Source organism: Monopterus albus, unplaced genomic scaffold (assembly GCF_001952655.1).
Source record: "Monopterus albus unplaced genomic scaffold, M_albus_1.0 scaffold12.1, whole genome shotgun sequence".
In the NCBI taxonomy this organism is placed as follows: Eukaryota; Metazoa; Chordata; class Actinopteri; order Synbranchiformes; family Synbranchidae; genus Monopterus; species Monopterus albus.
The window spans coordinates 289,850-309,566 of NW_018127892.1; the positions used below are offsets into that span (position 1 = coordinate 289,850).

Genomic DNA, 19,717 nt, shown 5'->3' on the forward strand with positions numbered 1-19,717 from the left:
TATGCACTTGTAGCCTGTGTTTATGTCATCAACAAAAACTATGTCACAAAATGTTTGTTGACCACTTTTTTTTTCATGATGAAAATGAAACTCAAACTAAATAATAATTAACATTCAATAAGGAGAACTATCAACAAATAAAAACTAAACAATAACACAAAAGATCTACAATTGACAACACGGACAGACAGTGAAAACCGTAGAAGAAGAGCAGCTGAAACAACAAGAAGAAGCTGGCATTTAATGTAAAAATGGATAATTGAAAAAAAAAGGAGAAAGTGTGTGGGATAAGCACATTTGAGAGAGAAAAAAGGTCACTGAAGAGTGACGCTTCCAAGTGCAGGAAGTTATCTGAGCTGTCTTGCAATAATATTAACAATAATGACCGACAGGTCAACATTATTGTTGAGGAAGGCCACGTGGCAGTGGCAGCAGATGGACCTCATCAGGGACGGACATGAGGGAGAGACTTAGGCAGTTACAGTTCCTGCTCGGCACTAAGGGTAAGTAGGGAAATGAGTCTGAGAGTTGGCAGACCTTACTATTGTTGGCTAACTTAACTTCTCTCATACAATAGCTTATGTTACTTTCACTGGGCAGATGGAGCAGCCTAAAGTGATTCTGTATGTTTCCATATGAATTCATGCACCAGAAGCTAATGAGGCCAAGTTTATCAGGGCTGTTGACAATCAATAAATATGTAATCAAAATAGTCAAGTATTTGTGATGGAAAGTTGTGAATATTTAAATTCAAACCACCAAAGTTATTGTGTGGATGGGTAAAGCACTGAGTAGGTGGGAGTGTACTTGATATTTATCTCCGTATCTTCACATAACAGAGTGTTTCCATAGACTGACGGCTTCGGAGATAATACAAAAGTAAACAGATTAATAAAACTGAAGAGAATACATTTTCTGCATGCTGCTTGACTGTGACATGTAAAATACAGTACCTTGTGCATTATCTCTTGTTATTCAGGGTGAGAGAGTGGAAAGGAAATTCATTTCAAATCATTCAAACAGCCAGCTGCAGACTGCTTTCAGCATTTGTTTTGTTGCCACCCTCGACAAAATCACCAAACTCTGGCTTTACAAAGAGTGTTCACTGGCAAAGATGGTACCAATAGGAAATGGGTCACTTACTGTGCAGAGAATCATGCATTATATTGCACAGCTTGCTTAGCATTTGCCAAGCCAAGTGCCAGTATCCCCTTCATAGATGGAATGTGGGACTGGAAACATGTCAGTCAGAGAATAACAGGGCATGAACAAGGCAATATGCATAACAATGTGCTGAAGCGCATTTATTAGGACATCAAAGCAGATACATAATCTGCTGCCTGCTACATAATCCTCAAATAGCAGCCCATGTAGATCAAGTATGCAAGAGCCGTCAGATGCTGGAAGGTGTAGTTTGGTGCTGGCATGGGAGAACCAGCGTAACCCCCCCCCAAACCACTATCACCCATCTGTGGATTGTAGCTAAACATATTTGTATACAACACATTTCAATGCCAAGTGTGTTGATGGCACTGAAACTCACTTAAAATTTGGTGTCTCTGCCACAAGTAAAAACTCATTTTTATCTCTGAAGAACGTTTTCATGGACCACAGATCTGCCAAGCTTCACGCCTGAAAGGCCTCGCTTGTGCATATGGCCTTTGTGAAGGATCTAATGCACAAGAGGAAGTAAACAATCGTGAGGAGATTCAACATTAACCTTACTATTAACCGTGTGGATGCATTCATGCAGTGTATGGTCCTTTGGATGGTTTTTGTATTTCAGTGCCACACAAGCCCAATCACACAGACTAATGTGTGATTGGGCTTTCTGAGCAACAGTGCTATCTTGCAGTGCTGTAGCCAGGGAAGGAATTTATACTAAAGTGGCAGTTGCCTGTGTGTAATACTGTGTTATGTGAGACAATATGTTCTACAGGGACATTTTTGTCACAAAACAACCGAAAACACTCATTTCTACCATGAAGTAGCTAACTCAGGAGGCCATTGCAACCTTACAGAAGCAGCTGTGCAGCTTGATATTATACAACACAGGACATTACATCCTAAGGAAAGAATAGTGCTCTGTAGCTTTGAGGTATGTTAGAGACACTGTCCATGAAAGACTTTTTCCAGTGGTGAAGGTGTTAACAAGGTATTAACAAGGTGTTCTTTCTGACAACATGGCAGCTACTTTTTATGGTCAGGCCTTTTATTTTTATACTCTGATGTGAGAGACACTCATCCAAGAGTAGGTACTACTTTTTATTTGCACAAAGTTGTACTAAGCAGCTAAGGGCCAATACTTAGTTCAGATGCTTGCAGATATGGGATCAGTAATGCCACAGATGATGCTTAAACACACAAGGTCAACACAGAGGCTTTCTACCCCCCTGTCCTCTAAAGCCCTACACCAGTCTGGCTCACACAACTGAATTGGCCATTTCCAGTGGATCCCTCTTTTCTTCAATGAATGATCCGCTGTCTCATTTTGCGAGTCATACCAGAGGATGTGTATGGGAGCATATCAGCCAGGGTAATCAACACAAGTGTCTTTCTGTTACCGGAGAAACAAGGTAGTGGAAAGATCTTTGGATCTTTCACAAAACCAGAAGAGTGTTTGTATATACTGATGTCCTCATGTCAATGAAAGTTCTTCAAAATCAGGAAAACCTCAAAATGGCAGTGCATGTCAAGAAGAGGGGGCACTTGGAGGCCTCAACAAGGTCACAGCATCCCTGTCAAAATACGTGCAGACACAAGACATAGACATCTTCACAGCTATTTGCCTTGTTTAGACTGCTCGAGATACTCTGAAGTGTATGACAAGATGTTGCACAGTTGCTAATTTTGTTGAGTGGGCAAATGCAAAACTGGGGGCTGAAGAGAACTGTGAGATGAAACTTGAGGGAAGATTGCCAGAGAGAAGGAAGATGGATGGGAAAAAGGCTCAACTATGCTGAGTTGGCTCATCTTGATGCAGGAACTTTGTTCGAGTGTCCTCATCAGATGTGCTGCCCGCTTCTGCTTTCCAAGAACTGAGCAAACACTTGCTTAAGTTTGACAATAGGGAAGCACCTGCTCATTTGCAGTTTGAGTCAAAGTGTCTAGCTACTCTGTGACTGCAACTTATAAATATAACACTGGAAGAATACAGAGTCAGGACAGTACAACTTGACTCAGATGGCAAAGAGAAGTTTTAAACAAAGCCTGCAGGTCCTGTAAAGAATGACCAGCATGTTGCTACCAGGTTCTTGCATGAAAACTATGGCAGAGACTAAAATTGAACCCCAAATTCCTTATTTTATCATTTCTTGGTCTTCGATCCTCGCTCCACCCCTTGGAAGTAATTCTGGTCTACCATGATGTTTTGACCTCTGCCTATTAGGATACATGTTTCTTTCCACACTGCCTGCAACACAGGTGACCTGTGAGAGATGTTTTTTGGCACTTAGATACATTAAGAACCAATTACAAACCACAAACACACAGGAGCACCTGGAGGCATTTATTTACAATCCACTGAGAATTAGACAAGAAGACACCAAAAACAGCCGAGACAAAGTAAGCAAATGCAGCAGCACAGCAACATTTATGAAAAGGTATGATAATTTAACATTAAGTACCATGGATGTGGTTGTAACATTAACGTTACTTTCAGCCGGATATCCTTTGTGTTGCTATCAAAAGAAATGAGTAAAGACCAGGATTAATGTGAGCAGTCAGCCACCTGAGTGCAGAAATATCACTGTATAAATATTATCCAGTTATTTACATACAGCCTCAAAATGTTTAGAAGATAAACATTAAAATAGAAAATAAACTAAACTGATTTCGCTCTCTTCCCCTGACTTCTAGACAGAGATCTTTAGTAATATCTTTTTCATAATAACACTTATACAATATAAGACGATTCACAGGACTCGCATCACACAAGGTAAAATGTTTAAAACAGACAACTGCTCACAATGCACTCTGGGCTGCACCGATGATTACTTCCACACTACTTAGACCTGTCAACCAGTTCAGTCCCTCTGGATAGTGACAGAGAAACTCTCCACCATGTTGGGCTGTAGAATCCCTCCCTCTCCATCACTCTGTCTGCTTGGTAATATCACAGAAGTCGACCACCTGCCAATTAAATATAAAAGCCCACTCCTCATTCCTCTAGCTCTGCTCTCCTTCTCAACTCTGAACAGGGGAGGAGTTTGTTTTACTCTAGTTTATCAAATGTTCCTACTTATTTAATTAGCTGTTAATGTGCTTATTTGTTTTTTCTTTTCTTCCTTCTGGCTTGACTTGATGATAATCATGACATTAACCACTATCCTTAATATATAATAGTTTTAGATTAGATCTTTATTATGGATATTGTTAACACAAGCTTACCAAGTCTGCGTGAAGAAGTCTCGAGCATGATTCATGTGTACTCGAGTACTGTCCACGGGAGATGTGAATGCAACTGTGCTCAAACAAGGAAGTGGGCCGCTATGTGACGTCATAACTATTCAACTCGGTTAAAAGTAAAATGTTTGTTGAAATTCACAGTAACAGGATTAACTCAGCGAGTGGTTGCTTCTTCTTCTTCTTGGCAGATTGAAAACCGTCTACATGCATACTGCCATCTATTGTATCAGACTGTGTACATGCACAAGTGTGCTGGAGCGCAGAACAATGTCACTAATGTGAAAGCAGCTCCGGGGGGGGGGGGGGGGGGGTTTGGTTAGAGAGTGGGCATGATTGTGCTAGGGCACCGTATGAAATAATCATGCCTAATGTGAAAATGCTTTTGCCAAATAAAAAAATAAATAAAAGATATGTCAAAGTGATGCATATTCTAATGCTTCTTGTTGTTTTAGGTCAGTTTGTTCTGAGCGACAACATTGTTTTGATGGGAGAGAAACGTTATCAGTGTTTCAGAGTGGACCCTGAAATGTTGTTACATTAGTGCATGAATGTTACATTAACCACTGTGCTTTAAAAAAAAGAAATAAATGTAAATTCCCATTTCCAATGTGCCTTGTCTTCCATCAGTGGTTCATTTTATGTACCAGCTGTTATTGGAGATAATAAACAAGCTTATTGGATTTTAAAACAGTTGAAGAATAACAGCAGATTTATTTAAATAACAGACAATAGAGCAGATGAAGGTAAACTGTTGCTCTGTACCTTTCTGTAAATAAGAGAAAGTCACTTGATAAATGTTTCACTCTTCAAGAAAAAACAGGCTAAAATGTTTTAGTGTTTGCCAACTAAAACTAGACAAAGGTAAGAAAAATCAAAGGACTAAAAATTTGAGTTAAACTAATGTGTGTTTTCATAAAAACACTAAAAATCATTGATTGAAACATGGTTATGTTTTGGCATTTGTTTACAGTTAGGGAAGGATGAGGTTACAAACTGATGCCAAGACACAGCATGTTCACTTGACTAATACGCAACCAAAACTGAGAAGATCTTGAACTAAGTGCCTAAATCTAACCACACCTTGGACTGGGGATGCGTACATCTTTTTTGTTTCAAAGCATGCTCAGCATCCAGCACAAACACAACAAAGTACCAGTTGTTTCACTGAAAAGGCTGTGAATAAACAAAATTCAGGCAGGAGAAGGAGCAAAACAATCTAAAATAAATAGAATTTTTAGGCAACAGGACTGGCAAAGAATCCAATCGAATTTATTTATATAGCATATTTACAACAACAATAAGTGCTTCGCAAGTATGTAATAAAACTTCACAACCACAGCAGTAAAACAACAGAAATACTAATTAAAATGTCACAATCACATGCAAACAAATTTAAAACATCCCAACACAAGCAAAAGCCAGGTTTCTTCTTTTAAAATCAAGAAGGAAGAACATAAATAAATAAATAAGAAATGTGTCTCATTCTAATTATGGGGCAGTGTAAATAAGTATGTCTTAAGCAAAGAAGTGGGTCAGATCCTTTATGCTTTGCAGTGACTGTAAAGGATTTGACACCAAACGCTGAGTATGGCACGTTCTTTAAATTCATATCAACTTATCTAATTACTTCTGGTCTTTTAATCAGTGGTTTATAAATAGAGGGTGTTGTATGTGTACAGATTATTAAACTCCTTAAGGCAAATTTGTTATAAGCCTTTGTCAAAATAATACTGAATGGCTTGACTTGACAAATCCTACACCTACACATCCATGCATTCATTTACTATACCGCTTATTCCTGAATAGGGTCGTGGGGGGACTGGAGCCAATCCCATCTGACACTGGGTGAGAGGCGGGGTCCACCCTGGACAGGTCACTGGTCTATCACAGGGCTGACATGTAGACAAACACACACACTCCCTCCTACAGGCAATGTAGAGTTACCAACCTAAACTGCATGTCTCTGAACCGTGGGAAGAAGCCTACACATACAGTAGAATATAAATGTAACCATTAAAGCCATGAGTCAGCACTTTGACCCCTGTCAGGTTTCAGTGCTACAGCAGAGTCAACACAACACAAAATGGTTGACTGCCCAGGAATTATGAGTAGGTTTTTTGTCATGATCAGATAACTTTAAAAAGACTTTTAAAAGATTTCTGTTTGATGAGATGCATTTTAGGCTGGGCAGCGGTCACTGTGCACTTATTAAGCAGTGTTTCATGTGTAAGAATTTTAGGGATCTGATTTACAATTATTCAGCTCTGTAACACTAACTAAGAAACAGGGTAACCAGACTGCAATCTATAAAGAGCAACCACTGTGTACTGTTAACACAAACACACATTACATCACACTGCAAATTGTTTCTACCCTAATAAATTAGATTTGTATGTGTTTTATTTTTCATCATCTGAAGACTGGAGGAGAAGATAAAGAGCTGTGCAGATGGAGGAGTCATTGTTCAGTGTGTGATCACAAGTTATTTAGGTCCTTGAAGTAGGCAAAGTGCAAACTTAAAATAGAGCTTCTGAAAGGTACCTCGAACACTGACACACAACCTGCAGGATGTGAACATTCACACGCTCGCCCACACAACACCATCTGAAACATTTGAAAGGAATGTTCTTTTATTGCGTGTGGAGGTCAAAACACACAGCATTTGGTTTGCTTAAAGTTGTACGTGCAAAAACCACTTTTATTTTCTGAATAAATTATTCTTTAAGGGCATGGGATCATGGAGAGAAACCAACAGTTATATTACAGTGTCTGCTGTGAGTTCTAGACGAATGATTCCCCTCTGCATTTGAATAAGCATTGCACATTGTCGCGTTTGTGCTCCTAATCAGAGAGATGTCAAAGAGTACAAATAACTTTAAATGACCTTGTACACCATTAACACTAAACTTCATCAGGAAATTGCTTGCTATAAAACACAATGGCAGGATTCATTTCCCCTCAGTAGAACATAACACTCCAGGGTGTGAGGAGAAAAACACTGATACTTTGCATCAGAGATCTGCATTAACATGCCTTAAACATTGTTTTGCTCTTACTTCCACATTTTTCATTTCTCTACCTCATATATTAAAACCCCTGAACTTTGTACTGACTATATACAAACTGTGTATGGTCTGGAACCATGTACTGCATACTGTATATCAATGAATAGAACCATGAGTGTTCATATTTTTCAGCTCCATTTTAAGCAGAGCTCTCCAGTGAAATGAAGTCCTCAGCCTAAGAGGTCTAATTAAAGGCTTAATCCTGCTAATAACCCAAATGATTCTGCTAAATGGACGTTCTCCCTCTAATTACATCAGACACAAGAGGAGGCCTTTGAAATCAAATGCTCCCAGCGGTCTGCTGAAAATGGGAGATCACAGCCTCAGCTTTAGTTTGGCTCTGTTTCAAATAGCGCTGGCAGTCATGAGGCCTTTCTTTGAATAGGTGTGTCATAGGAATCAAACGCACTCCTACAACATGGTCTGCTCACTTAACAGCCCTAATCATCATTGCCCTTTCTGGCATGCAAGCACAGTGGTCAGATTTAAGTCATTAAAATGCATAAGACTGCTGTGTGAATGATAAAAGAATCATGACAGGGTTCCTCATGGGATATAATGTCATTTAGACAGCTTGAATACTTGTCTCCTCATTGCCTAAAATAATCTGTCTTCTCACCTGGGCTCTGAACATGCCTGCTCCCAGCCTGTCCCTGAAATCTTTGCTTCTCTCTGGACATGGTCAGTTCTGGACTGACAGACATCACAGTGAGTACAGAGAATGGGATCGTCACATCAGTCATAGCAAGCAACTCAAGACACTGTGAGATTTTAGGACATGAAAACTATGGCAGAGGCTAAAAGTGAATCCCAGTTCCCTTATTTCTTAGTCTTCGATCCTCATTCCATCCCTGGAGTCATTCTGTAGTGCCATGATGGAGCTCGTATATCTGCTCTGAGAAGCGAGGAGGCTGTTTAGAGGCAAGGATACATGAGCACATCCTTTGTAAATTCTTTTATGGACCAACCTACCCTTTACCAGTAATTGGTTGCTGGTAAAGTAAACCTGCCTATGAGTGTCATCCTGTGTGAGCAGTACTGTCATTACACCTCGGGCACAAAAGTCATAGCAACACACATTGAGCAGAGACAACAAGCTTTCACGGGGAACAACACTGCACCTGCACCTGATGTGGAGGACATACATTAGAAGGTTCACCTCAGGGTCGATATAGAGAGGCTGACTGGATGTGTGCACCATGTACACCATCCCAAGTGAGACCATATCAGTGAGCATAGTGTTCCCCTGTGAAAGTGAGAACATGATTTTCCTTGACATTATTGCATCTGTGTGCTGTGCCTTAAGTAATGTGTGTGCCAGAGGTGAATATGAACTGCATGCTTTATTAACAGCATTGTGTATGTTGCATACTACATATGATCATAATAAAAGATGGAAAACTACTTACTTACTAAACTACTTAATATTGATTAGTGGAATGCTAAAGTAAATACAGTATGTGTAAAGATCATAGTACCAATGTGCTTCAACTACTAAAAACTGAGATTAAAGAAAGGCAGCAACTAAGTAAGCAAGTACAATACAATATGCCAAGAAGGTCTGGTGGGGAGGGGCCCAGTGCTGGAGTAGACAAAAACCGGTGCCCACAGCTGACAGAATAGGGGCAGCCCGGTGCCAAAAGAAGATGAAAAGGAGGAAACAAACGGGGGAGAGAACAGGCGACCTGGCACCCGCATGACAGTACGGCAAAAGAAGAAGAAACAGAAAGTATGGAAAGAAAGACTGTGGCAACACCAGTAGAGGAGGAGGGGCGACCCCCAACAGGAGAAAACAGGCACCCACAAGCTGTGGTGTGGGTGTGAGCGAGTGGCCCCGGCTGGGGGAGTTCTTCATCGCCTATCTTCTCAGGTAAAGTGCCGACGGAGAGCGGTCGGGGAGAGACAAGAGGAGCCAGCAGGACTGGTGGTACCGCAATGGGCCGAATGCCATCAGAAGAAACTAGGTTGAGAGGACCATCCAAGAGCAACATTGGTCATTGTATGGAAAGTTGGTACGGGAGAATGTTGATGAGAGAAAGGCTGCTGAACTGAATGCGCTATGGAGGTGCTGCTCAAAGACAGTGTGTGCACTGATATTAAGTATCCTCAGCTCTGTCTGACATCCTACCTGAGTTGTGTCATTTGGACCTGGTGCAGTCACTGCAGCCAGTAGGGTTGGTCAACCAGCTGCACTGTGTGAATGTCACACTTTGTCCACTGGCACCAATTGTTTATATTGATTTCTCATAGATGTAACATTCATAGGAGACATAATTGATCAAGAATCATTTAGGGATTTCTTTTAAAATGAGTCACGTAACATGACCATCACAGAGAGCGAGAGAGTATATTTTACATCACATTTATGATATTATATGGTCTTCTGTCCAGAGCCGCAAAGAGTTTTAAAGTCATTCTGAAAAAGTGTAATTTAGCTGTAGAAAATGTTAAATATTACAAAGGCTTTGTGCCCAATGTCCATTGTGCTGCCTGCAAATACAGAAGAATATGTAGCGTAACTCAACATGAACACTTCTTTGAGTCGTCTGAAAACACTGCTGCAGCTGCAGGTTATCATTTTTTTGGATGTGTTGATAGAGATCTGTTGGTAGACTTGTCGATACAGAGCCCTGCTCCCCTGTGTTCCCCTCCCTTCCATTTCACATCTTGGAAAGCACACCTATTAGAGTTTGCACTTCAAATATATGCCTCTGGGCAATATCGGATTCCTCTCAATGGGATACCTTCTCACAAGGTGGCAGCACTGGCAGTTGGTGCTAGATTGCATAGATGACATACACTTCCCATTATCCACAAATAGCACCTAAAGCTGCCATGGCAATGCAGCAGTTCAATAGAAACATTGCCACAAGGTTTTCCAAAAGAAACATAAGTGATTCAGAAGTAGTTAAAGCAACAGATGAAACTCCCTGCCTTCAAACCTGCCACTGATTGTCCTAGTAAACCCAATCATGTAGTGAGAGTTAACTGGGAAGGCCTGGCTGAGGCCCTTGTGTGCAGGGTCTCCTTCAGAAGAACTTCTCATGCATCCCTGAGGTAGGTTGGGGACAATGGAATTGGAGTGGGCCATGTTCAAAATCTCCATTGAGGTGGTTTCTCAGAGTTAAAGTCAGAATACTGTAGGCATCTACTGTGGTAGCAACGTGAGAATGTACTGGTGGACCCCAGTTTGTGTAGGAGGCTGTCAAGTTGTAGAAGGAGGTCTTTCGAGCCTGATCGGTCAGGAGGTCTCATGAAACAGCTGATGAGTACCAATGAGGCTGAAGAGCTGATGTGAAGGACTTTAGGTAGGCCTCAGACCAAACCATCAGATGACAATGAAAGGTCATGGAACAATGGGCCAACCCTTTCCCCATGGCCATCGCCAGGTTGCAGCTGTTTCTAATCAGGCACTTTGCAGTGGGACAGCATTTCAGACAGTTTTAAGATATATTAGTATACTGCATAATTCACTGCCAATACAGAAGCACAAAGTTGCATAAAACAATTAATGAATGAATGGTAAGTTGTTTAAATTTGTTTTAACTTTCTGATTCCATAAGCTATCTAAATCATGCAATCAGAATATTAAAACAAAATAAACAAAATTCAAACAAATATGTTATAAAATAACGGACTCCAAGTGTGCCTGAGCCTGTTCATTACTGTTAGCGTCCCTGGGAAGCAGTTGCTAGTAATCCATTTCAGTTGTCTGTGCAACTTGCAGCATTTCTGTATTTGGTTGGTGGTCATTTCTCTTAGCTGTTTTCTCTTCTAAACGATGCACATTTTCAGTTTTGTTAGGATGTTTTCCATTAGTTGCTTGTGTTTTGTCTACTTGCATGTTGTTTACTGCAGTACATTGAGCTCAGGGCCACCATACATGTGACTTAATTTTACTAACAGTTAAAACAATACTTAACATGCCAAAAAGGGTAATTTATAATACATCAACACATGCAGCACGCACACATCACATTAACAATAACAACAGTCAGTAGTTGGCCAAGTGGCACAACAATTTTTCAAGCTGTAACTGGAGATAATTTTTCAGTGACATGAAATGACAAGTGCTGATTGGAGTGTTGTTTATTCACTCAGAGGTGACATGGCTCTGAGGTAGATGCTCCAAAATGTTCCTAAATGGGTGACACTGATTCTCATGGATTTCTAAGATCATAACACTGCCTCTGCCATGTTTGACCGATGATGTGATTATGCCTTGGATCATGAGCCCTTTCTTTACTTCTCCATACTGTTCTCTTCCCATCATTCTGGTACAAGCTAATCTGGTGAAGAGAATCTTGTTTCAGAACTGTGCAGGCTTTTAGATGTTTTCTGGCAAAGTCTAATCTGGCCTCTCTGTTCTTGAATGTTACCGGTGGTTTACACCTGGAGGTAAACAGTCTGTTTCCATTTGTGAAGGCACCTCTTGATTGTACACTCCGACAATGATACGCCTGCATCCTTGATGGAGTTCTTGACTTGCGTGTGAGGTGGTTTTTCTGTTTTCTGCAGTCTTCCACTTCAGTTGTCTTTGGTGGTCTTCCAGGCCTTTTGGTGATGATGAGCTCACCAGCGCATTCCTTCCTTTTGATAAGGAAGGAATGCACATTGTTGATTTTGCCACTCCTAAAGTTTCTGCTCTCTCTTTGATAGAACTGTTTTGTTAAGCCTCATGATGCCCTTCTTCACTTGCATCAACAACTCTTTGGACCTCATACTGAGTGTTCCAATGGACGGTGGCCAAATGCTAATTCAACACTTGAAATCGACTCCAAACCAATTATCTGGTTAATTTGTCATGAAATAATGAGGTAACAGGCCACACATGGCCATGAAACGCTACTTCATTGCCAGATCATTAAGACTGAGGTCCACGTTCGATGTGGCCACACATGTTACTTTGTCAATGCTACACTTTGTTCCAGCCCCACAGCAACTCCTCGGACCTGTCTTGTGTGCATTACTTCTGTTACGTTCCCGCTGCATTCACCTATCTGCCAACTGTGGACTTGAATACTCCTCACGTTGATGCCAGTGGCTGCTCTCTGCTATGAGCTCAGCCATTCATTCCACCTGAGTTCTCTGGCTCTGCTCATCTGTCCTCGCACGCCAGCGTGTACATACAACCCGCACACTTCTCCTTTACTCTGCTGCATCTTCAACCCTGTGTCGCAGCCTCCAACCCATCAGCTGACTCACCTGCCCATCCTGATCCTCCTGGTTCCTGCCGCTCTCCTGCCTATTCAGCCTCCACTGTTCAGCCCTGGTCAGATCACATCAACCCCATTTACTTTGTCTTTTTTTGTAATAAATACTATTTTCTACTAGTACTATGAGTTTGCACCCTGAGTCCTCTTTCTCCCTCTCTCACCTCCTGGTGAGAGACACCAACCCTAACACAGGTCTTATGTTAATGCTTTTGGTCAGGTCTGGATTTAATTTAGAAATAACTCCAGGTAATGGGTTGGGTCTAATATGGAGGTTTGCAGGTGCAGGTTTTCAAGTCTGGCCCCTTGCAGGACTCTACTCACAGTTCAGAGACAGCCAGCCTGTGACTCGGGGTCACAAGTATACTGTGCACTGGGTTGAATTAAGGATCATAAGCAAAAATGATTAGGAACCAATATTTGTGCCTAATAAGGCTACTGTGGTACCACTTTGCAATAAGGCACCTCTTTTAAATGATAAATGAAGTTGTAACTAATGGATTCGGTGAGGTAAATAAACCATTTACTAATGTTTTATGGATTAGTTATAAACCATTAAGATTAGCTTCTAAGTTGTCACCAAAAACCGCAAAGTTGCCTCCTCTTCCAACATCATGCCTTTAACCTTTGACCTTGTGGAGGTACAGGGCATCTGACCTGAAACCCATTTCAGTTAGAACTGCAGACTTGTCTATCCTTTTATCTATGACTTTTCATTTTATGAAAGAATAATTACTAACATTATGAAATATGCAAACCTTTATTAATGGTTTTATGAACATTTTCATAAGCAGTATTAACAAACATTAATGCATATAAACATTTCAGCAGAACATAGCAGACTTGGTGACTCTTTAGAATGTAAGAAGCTGATTTTTATGTTTCACGACCTGACAACCCAAGTAGCACCATTAGCAGTTGTTGGAGTTGTGTTAATGGACACATTTCCTTTTAGCTCTGGTTTGGTCTCCACCAAACCCTGAGGGACAATTTTGCATGATCCTGGATCTGTTGGCTTTTTGAAAGTACTTGTTGCCATGGCATCTGTAATCTCAGACCTACTCAGGCTTATTCACCAGCAGATGAAAGATTTAGGAGCAGGACCATGCTTCAATTATACCACTTCCTGCTCATGTCTATAAATACTTCCCCATTCATTCGATTGGCCATTTTTTGCTCTGCAGTAGTCGCCTCTGAGCATTCCCCACAGCACACACAGCAGATGACCTTGCACTGACATTATCTGACCACGGAGGAGACCATATCACAGCTGAACACCCCTTTCATTTGCTTTCCCCCACTACTATCATTCCCTTAATAATAAATCCTTATTGATCCTATTAACTGTGTGATCCTTGCTAGTGAACTGCTATCTAATGCTATTCAATTTGCATTATATTAAATTGTATTTCTGCCTGCCTTTTCCATCTGAATTTGAAGCTCTTCAGAACAGGTGTGGTTTCATTTAATAGTATGATGTTTACACCACTGTGAATAGTATATTTAAGCATTGAAATGTGCACAAAAATATAGGACAGATTCCATATTGATTGGGGGGTGATACCATATAAAGAATGGGTGGCAACTCTCTACTGCAGGGTGCTACCATAAAATTCCCACTACACTCCACACTTCAGTCAACTAGGCATAATAAACCACAAGAAGATAGGACACATAGAGGCTAATGTTTGTGATACTTGACAAAAATGGGGCTCACAGGGCTTGTTCATTTTTATTTTCCTTATGTCCAAATTGGCTGAAACAGCATAAAACTAGCCTACCTGTTAAAATAGATTATTCTGTTTGGGCCCTTGCAAGATATATTTATTTATTTACCTTCCACTCATCCTGGCCAATGTTTTCACAAATAGGCAGCTAAAAATGCACACTAACTGTATGCCTCCCGGCATACCTCATTCTGACTAATCAGCATCTGTAATTATAAATGGTCTCCACAGAGCAAACTATGGATTGATCAGAATGAGCACAAGGGGACATGATCAGCAGTGATTCATACAGAGGACTGGGAGCAGCTATCAGCAGCAGCCACACAGAAGACTGGAACTAAATGGAGGAGGAATTAGCTAAATGAGACAATAATGAATTTTGGTCACACCCTCCACACTGCACTGAGAAAATTGATGCACTGTCACTATTAAACAATTTTTATTCATTCAGTCTTTACACCCTCTGCACCGTGGGAGGTGTCACATACCTCTGGATGCATTTAGCAAAAAGCAGAGAAATCTCCTTAACCAATCAATTGCAATCTTGTAGATAAGTTTGTTCACAAACATGAGCAATTTAGAGATTTCACCTTTGCTGTATGTCTGTGGAAGGAAGACGGACACAGGAAGAGCTCCTGGATTGGAAAGTACCAGCTATTCATAAACCTATCACTCAATTTGTTTGTAAATGTCCTCATTTTGTCAAGTGGCACAAGTAATGTCTTGACTCAAAAAGAATTGTGCAGTGTGCAAATAGAAAACAGCTGCCCAGTCAAAAGCAATCAGCTGGAAGTCTCTGCAGCATCACAAGCAGTAACTCACCTCTTCATTTATTCCTTGTTAAACAGCAGACATTCAGTGCTCTAGCTTAATATTTAACATACCCTTAAATAAGACTGAAAAGAGGTGGGCTGAAGCCAAGGTTTGTTAATATAGCCACCCCTCTAGCCAGTCATCATTTTTGCCACCTTACCTTTAGTCTAAAATAATATATAAATACAGACACATGTTCAAAATAACAACAACCAACCAAGCAAAAAAAAAAAAAAAAGACTGATGAAGCCAGAATATTTTATATCCCATGTCTGAAAAGGGCTTTATGATCATCAGTGATGCTCTAATGTTTTCTCTGGTTTTCTGAAGTCAAAATTTCTAACATTGCTATTGACATGTTGGTCTCTCTGCCTATTCATCCATCCAGTGAAACATCCTGAATGGACTGGCACAAAATCCAATACTATTGACAGTGGTGACTCTGGGTTCTTTCATAGCTGGAGTGAAATGTCTTGACAACCACTGAATGAATTGCCAAGGAATTTTGGGCATACATTCATGTTCTCAAAGGATAAACTGCAACAGCTTTGGTAATCCATTCACTTTCCCTATTGCACCATCATCAGGTCAATGTCAGCCTATCCCATCAGATACTGGGTGAGAGGCGGGGTTCACCTTGGACAGGTCAACAGGTCACTGGTCTATCATAGGGCTGACACTTAGAGACACACAAACATATACACCCACAATCACTCCTACAGGCAATTTAAAGTCGCCAGTCAACCTACGCTGCATGTCTTTGGACTGTGGGAGGAAGCTGGCGTACCCGGAGAGAATCCACGCAGGCGCAGGGAGAACACGCAAACTCCACACAGAAAGGCCCCAGGTCGTCCTGCGCTCTAACCCGGAACCTTCTTACAAAGTGACAACCACCATGCCACTACATTACCTGCTAAACATCAGCGTTGTATTTTTGGCACTATCAAGATGATATTAACATTCAACTAAAGCTAACCAGCTAAATTAAAGCTGGTTAGTTTTAGCTGACAGGCCAATCTCTACTTCAGACACATTAGGTAAAGTCTGAACTCAGAACAAACAGCTGGCTCCTGAAGCCATAATAACCCTAAACCGAGAGACGTGGTCATCATAACTGAGAACATAAAGTTCCATTGATTTTAGTCTTTCCCCACTACATGTAATAAAAATTTTAAGCAAGTAATGCCACTCCAAGAAACCCTTTTTTTTTCAAAACAGAATACCAAATGGAAAAGAAATAACACAACATCTGCCTCAGTGCAATCAATATCAGATCCAGCACACTTGGATTAGCACTGTACTGATGAGCTACTGTATGAGCTGCACAGTACAAGAACACCACAGGAATCACTGCAGCAATGACTGAGATGAAGAAAATGTGTAATCATCTGCAGCACAGTACTTCATCCCATGTAAAGAGATGCCTAATCAGCAGTAAGAGATGAATACCAGTGATGATGATCCCTTATGCTCCACCACTATCCAAAAAAAAAAAAAATCACAAATATGATTTCCTACTAAAGTAAAGTCTGATACCATCTTTGTGAATTTATTGTTTCTCTACTCAGATTTAAAAAAGAAAGTCTTTGCCTTAGATAGACAGGGTGAGGGGAACAATGCCATATTTCTACATCTCCCGATATATTTCAGGCCACATGGCAAACTAGCACTGACTGAATGTGTATGGTCAATAAGACCTGTTGCCGTCTTAAAATGCCTTTTCATTCTCATTCCTCTAGCTCTAAAGGTTTAACTTAATTTGAGAAAGAGACAGGTTCATTGTCCTCTTGCCGAAAGAGAGGAAATGTTGCTAAATTACATGTATTACCTGAGATGTAGAGGTATAAAAACAAAAATACAGGTCTGATAAGGCAGGATAGATTCAGCTTTATCTGCAGTTACAGAAAGAAGTGGCAGTCTGAATCAATCGCATGGATGTGCACGCATACACACAGTTGTCTTTGTATAGTTTTGAGGAAACTCATTCCCCAGCTGCTTACCCTAAGCTTAAAGCTACATTAACTGGGATTTAGCACAAATTCCGATAAATCAAATAAAATATTGTCTAGATGTGTTGTCTCGCTGCTGTACTAAACCCCCCAACCCCACTTTACTATCTTCAGGTTTATTTCTTGTCCTATGTGGCCACTGCTGTTAAAATCTGTACTGAATTATTCTGGTTGTAATTTGCAGCAATTCCAATTGACTGTAACATTATTGTTTTGTTGTCCAATTAGCAGAGCCCAGCCTGTTTTCCTGGATTATCAAATTAAGTAATTTAGCTGATTTTTGCTCGGTTTTGGTCCAGTTTATGTTGGACATAAACACTGCAGTCCACGTAGCATTTTAGTGAGAAGTTGTTAAAATTTCTGTCATCAACACAACTAGAAAAGTGGGGAGTTTGTTCAACTATCAAAGTGTAATGTGAAATTTCTCTTGTTTCACTTACAACTCATGATTATGTGTGTCAGGTATGTAACACTGAACGTGATGCGATAGTGACCTGAACATTAGTACTGTATCAATATTACTGGGAAAAACATTCCCCTATATAATTTGCTTGTGTTACTGCTACAGACAACCTTAGATATAAGTATGCATATCACTAAACCTCTTTATATGACATTGTGTCACTGCAATGCCACCAAAAACCACAGGCTCTAAGGGCTCTGTATTCTGTACACAGTAGTGGTGGAGCCAATTATTACTGCTGCGCTACCTGACTGCCACAGCTGTCTCTGGCTGTTGTGATCATATATGACATAACTTCAGAAACAGGGCAGGATGGGTGAAGAGGAGGGGATTCTGTTTGAGTTTGTTCTGACTTTCACTTTGCCCTCAATGGTTGTATATTAGAGGGAGAAGTTAGATAATGGAGCTTTAGACCAAATCAAATTCAGTGTTTATCATGGTGAGGGCCAGCATCTGAATTCTCCAAAGAAGGCAAGCCCACAACAGTGTAAGTGTGTACACAGGTTTCGATCTGCACAGTGTGAGTAATACTAGGCATGGATGTACACACACAAACACACACATCCTTGCAGTCATCACGCTAGGGTGGCCAATTCCAGTCCTCGAGGGCCGCTGTCCTGCTTGTTTTCCAAGTATCCGTGCCTGACCTGCTGCTGATTACCTGGCTCAGGTGTGTTCAGCCAGTCAGAAGCTGGAAGATACCAATTCACTTTATCTTTCCTCACTCCACTTTCATTTAGGATGGTATCTTCCAGCTTCTGACTGACTGAACACACCTGAGCCAGGTAATCAGCAGCAGGTCAGGCAGGGATAGTTGGAAAACAAGCAGGACAGCGGCCCTCGAGGACTGGAATTGGCCACCCCTGACAGGGTCCATGCATAGATATACCCTAACCTTAAACTAGGACCACTACTTTCCTGACCTTTACCCTTTCCCAAAGCTGACACTTGCTCTAACCTTACACCACGTTGTTTTCTTAAAATCCAGCAAATTATATGTGAGGACCAACATCCGGTCCTCATAAAGCAGTGTGTTCCCAGTGTTCAGTTCACACAAGTATATATAAACAAGGCTACACACACAGCAGCAGTCAAAAAGCTTTTCCATTGATGAACTTGTCCCAGCAAAAGTGAATGAATGAATGGCCTATGAAGATATAAATCTGTCAAATATAATATTTTCTCATCACAGCCACTGCAGGACCTAGTATGGCATAGATAAGACCTAACATATTGTAGCCTACAATATGTGCAGTTGTTAGCTGCTTTAATGGAGATTTTATTGTTCTAATCAATGAACTACACACAGTTTCCTTTTAAAATGAATAAAGGGTCCTTTAATAATCAGAGAGAAAAGAACTACAGGAGTATATCAGTGCACTTTTACACTCACCTGCTGCTACAAAGGAGCAAATAAAATAAAAATTTCTTATTAATTTTTGGTAACTTTTTTCACTCCACTCAGAGTTAATAATCTCCAGTCAAGGGAGGTAAGTAATATCACAGCAGTAAAGGATTATGCATTCATTAAAATCCTCTTAGTCGAGTTTTCTAAAATATTGCTGTAAGGGTGGGAAATGGGAAATTCCGAGAATTCTCTGCCGTGTGACAATATCATAATTACCTTTGGGTTTTTTTTTTTTTGACATTACTGCTACATTTATCATTCATCAATTGATTGTTTTATTGTGTGCTTTTAAGAAATGTTTAAATTCATCCACACTAATAGTAAATGTGAGGCAGTAGATTGCATTATATTCGGATATTTCAGAGTGCATCGTGCGTCCTTTTACATTTTTCACACACTTTTACAATCGATAGCCACTGAAGCCCCGAGCTTACCTGTCGAGAGCGATGGCAGTCATTGAGTAGATGCTGGCAAAGACAGCGGCGATTGGAAAGAAGTTGTGGAAGCGACAGTAGACCAGTCCGAAGTACCACTCGTTGTGCACGGCATAGGTGAAGTTGATCACCGTGTTGAAAGCGGACATTGAGGCTTCGGCAAACGCAAGGTTCAGCA

The 19,717-nt window shown here is 40.7% G+C and overlaps 1 protein-coding gene across 1 annotated transcript in view; it reads right to left on the minus strand.

Annotated features, from left to right (window-relative positions):
- Positions 1-19,717, minus strand: part of tacr1a (tachykinin receptor 1a) — a 59,982-nt gene that overhangs the window by 39,493 nt on the left and 772 nt on the right. The window contains exon 2 of the mRNA XM_020590677.1: positions 19,540-19,717. This exon is cut by the window's right edge and continues 31 nt beyond it. Within this exon, the coding sequence (XP_020446333.1) occupies positions 19,540-19,717 (178 nt within the window). The remainder of the gene's footprint in view (positions 1-19,539) is intronic.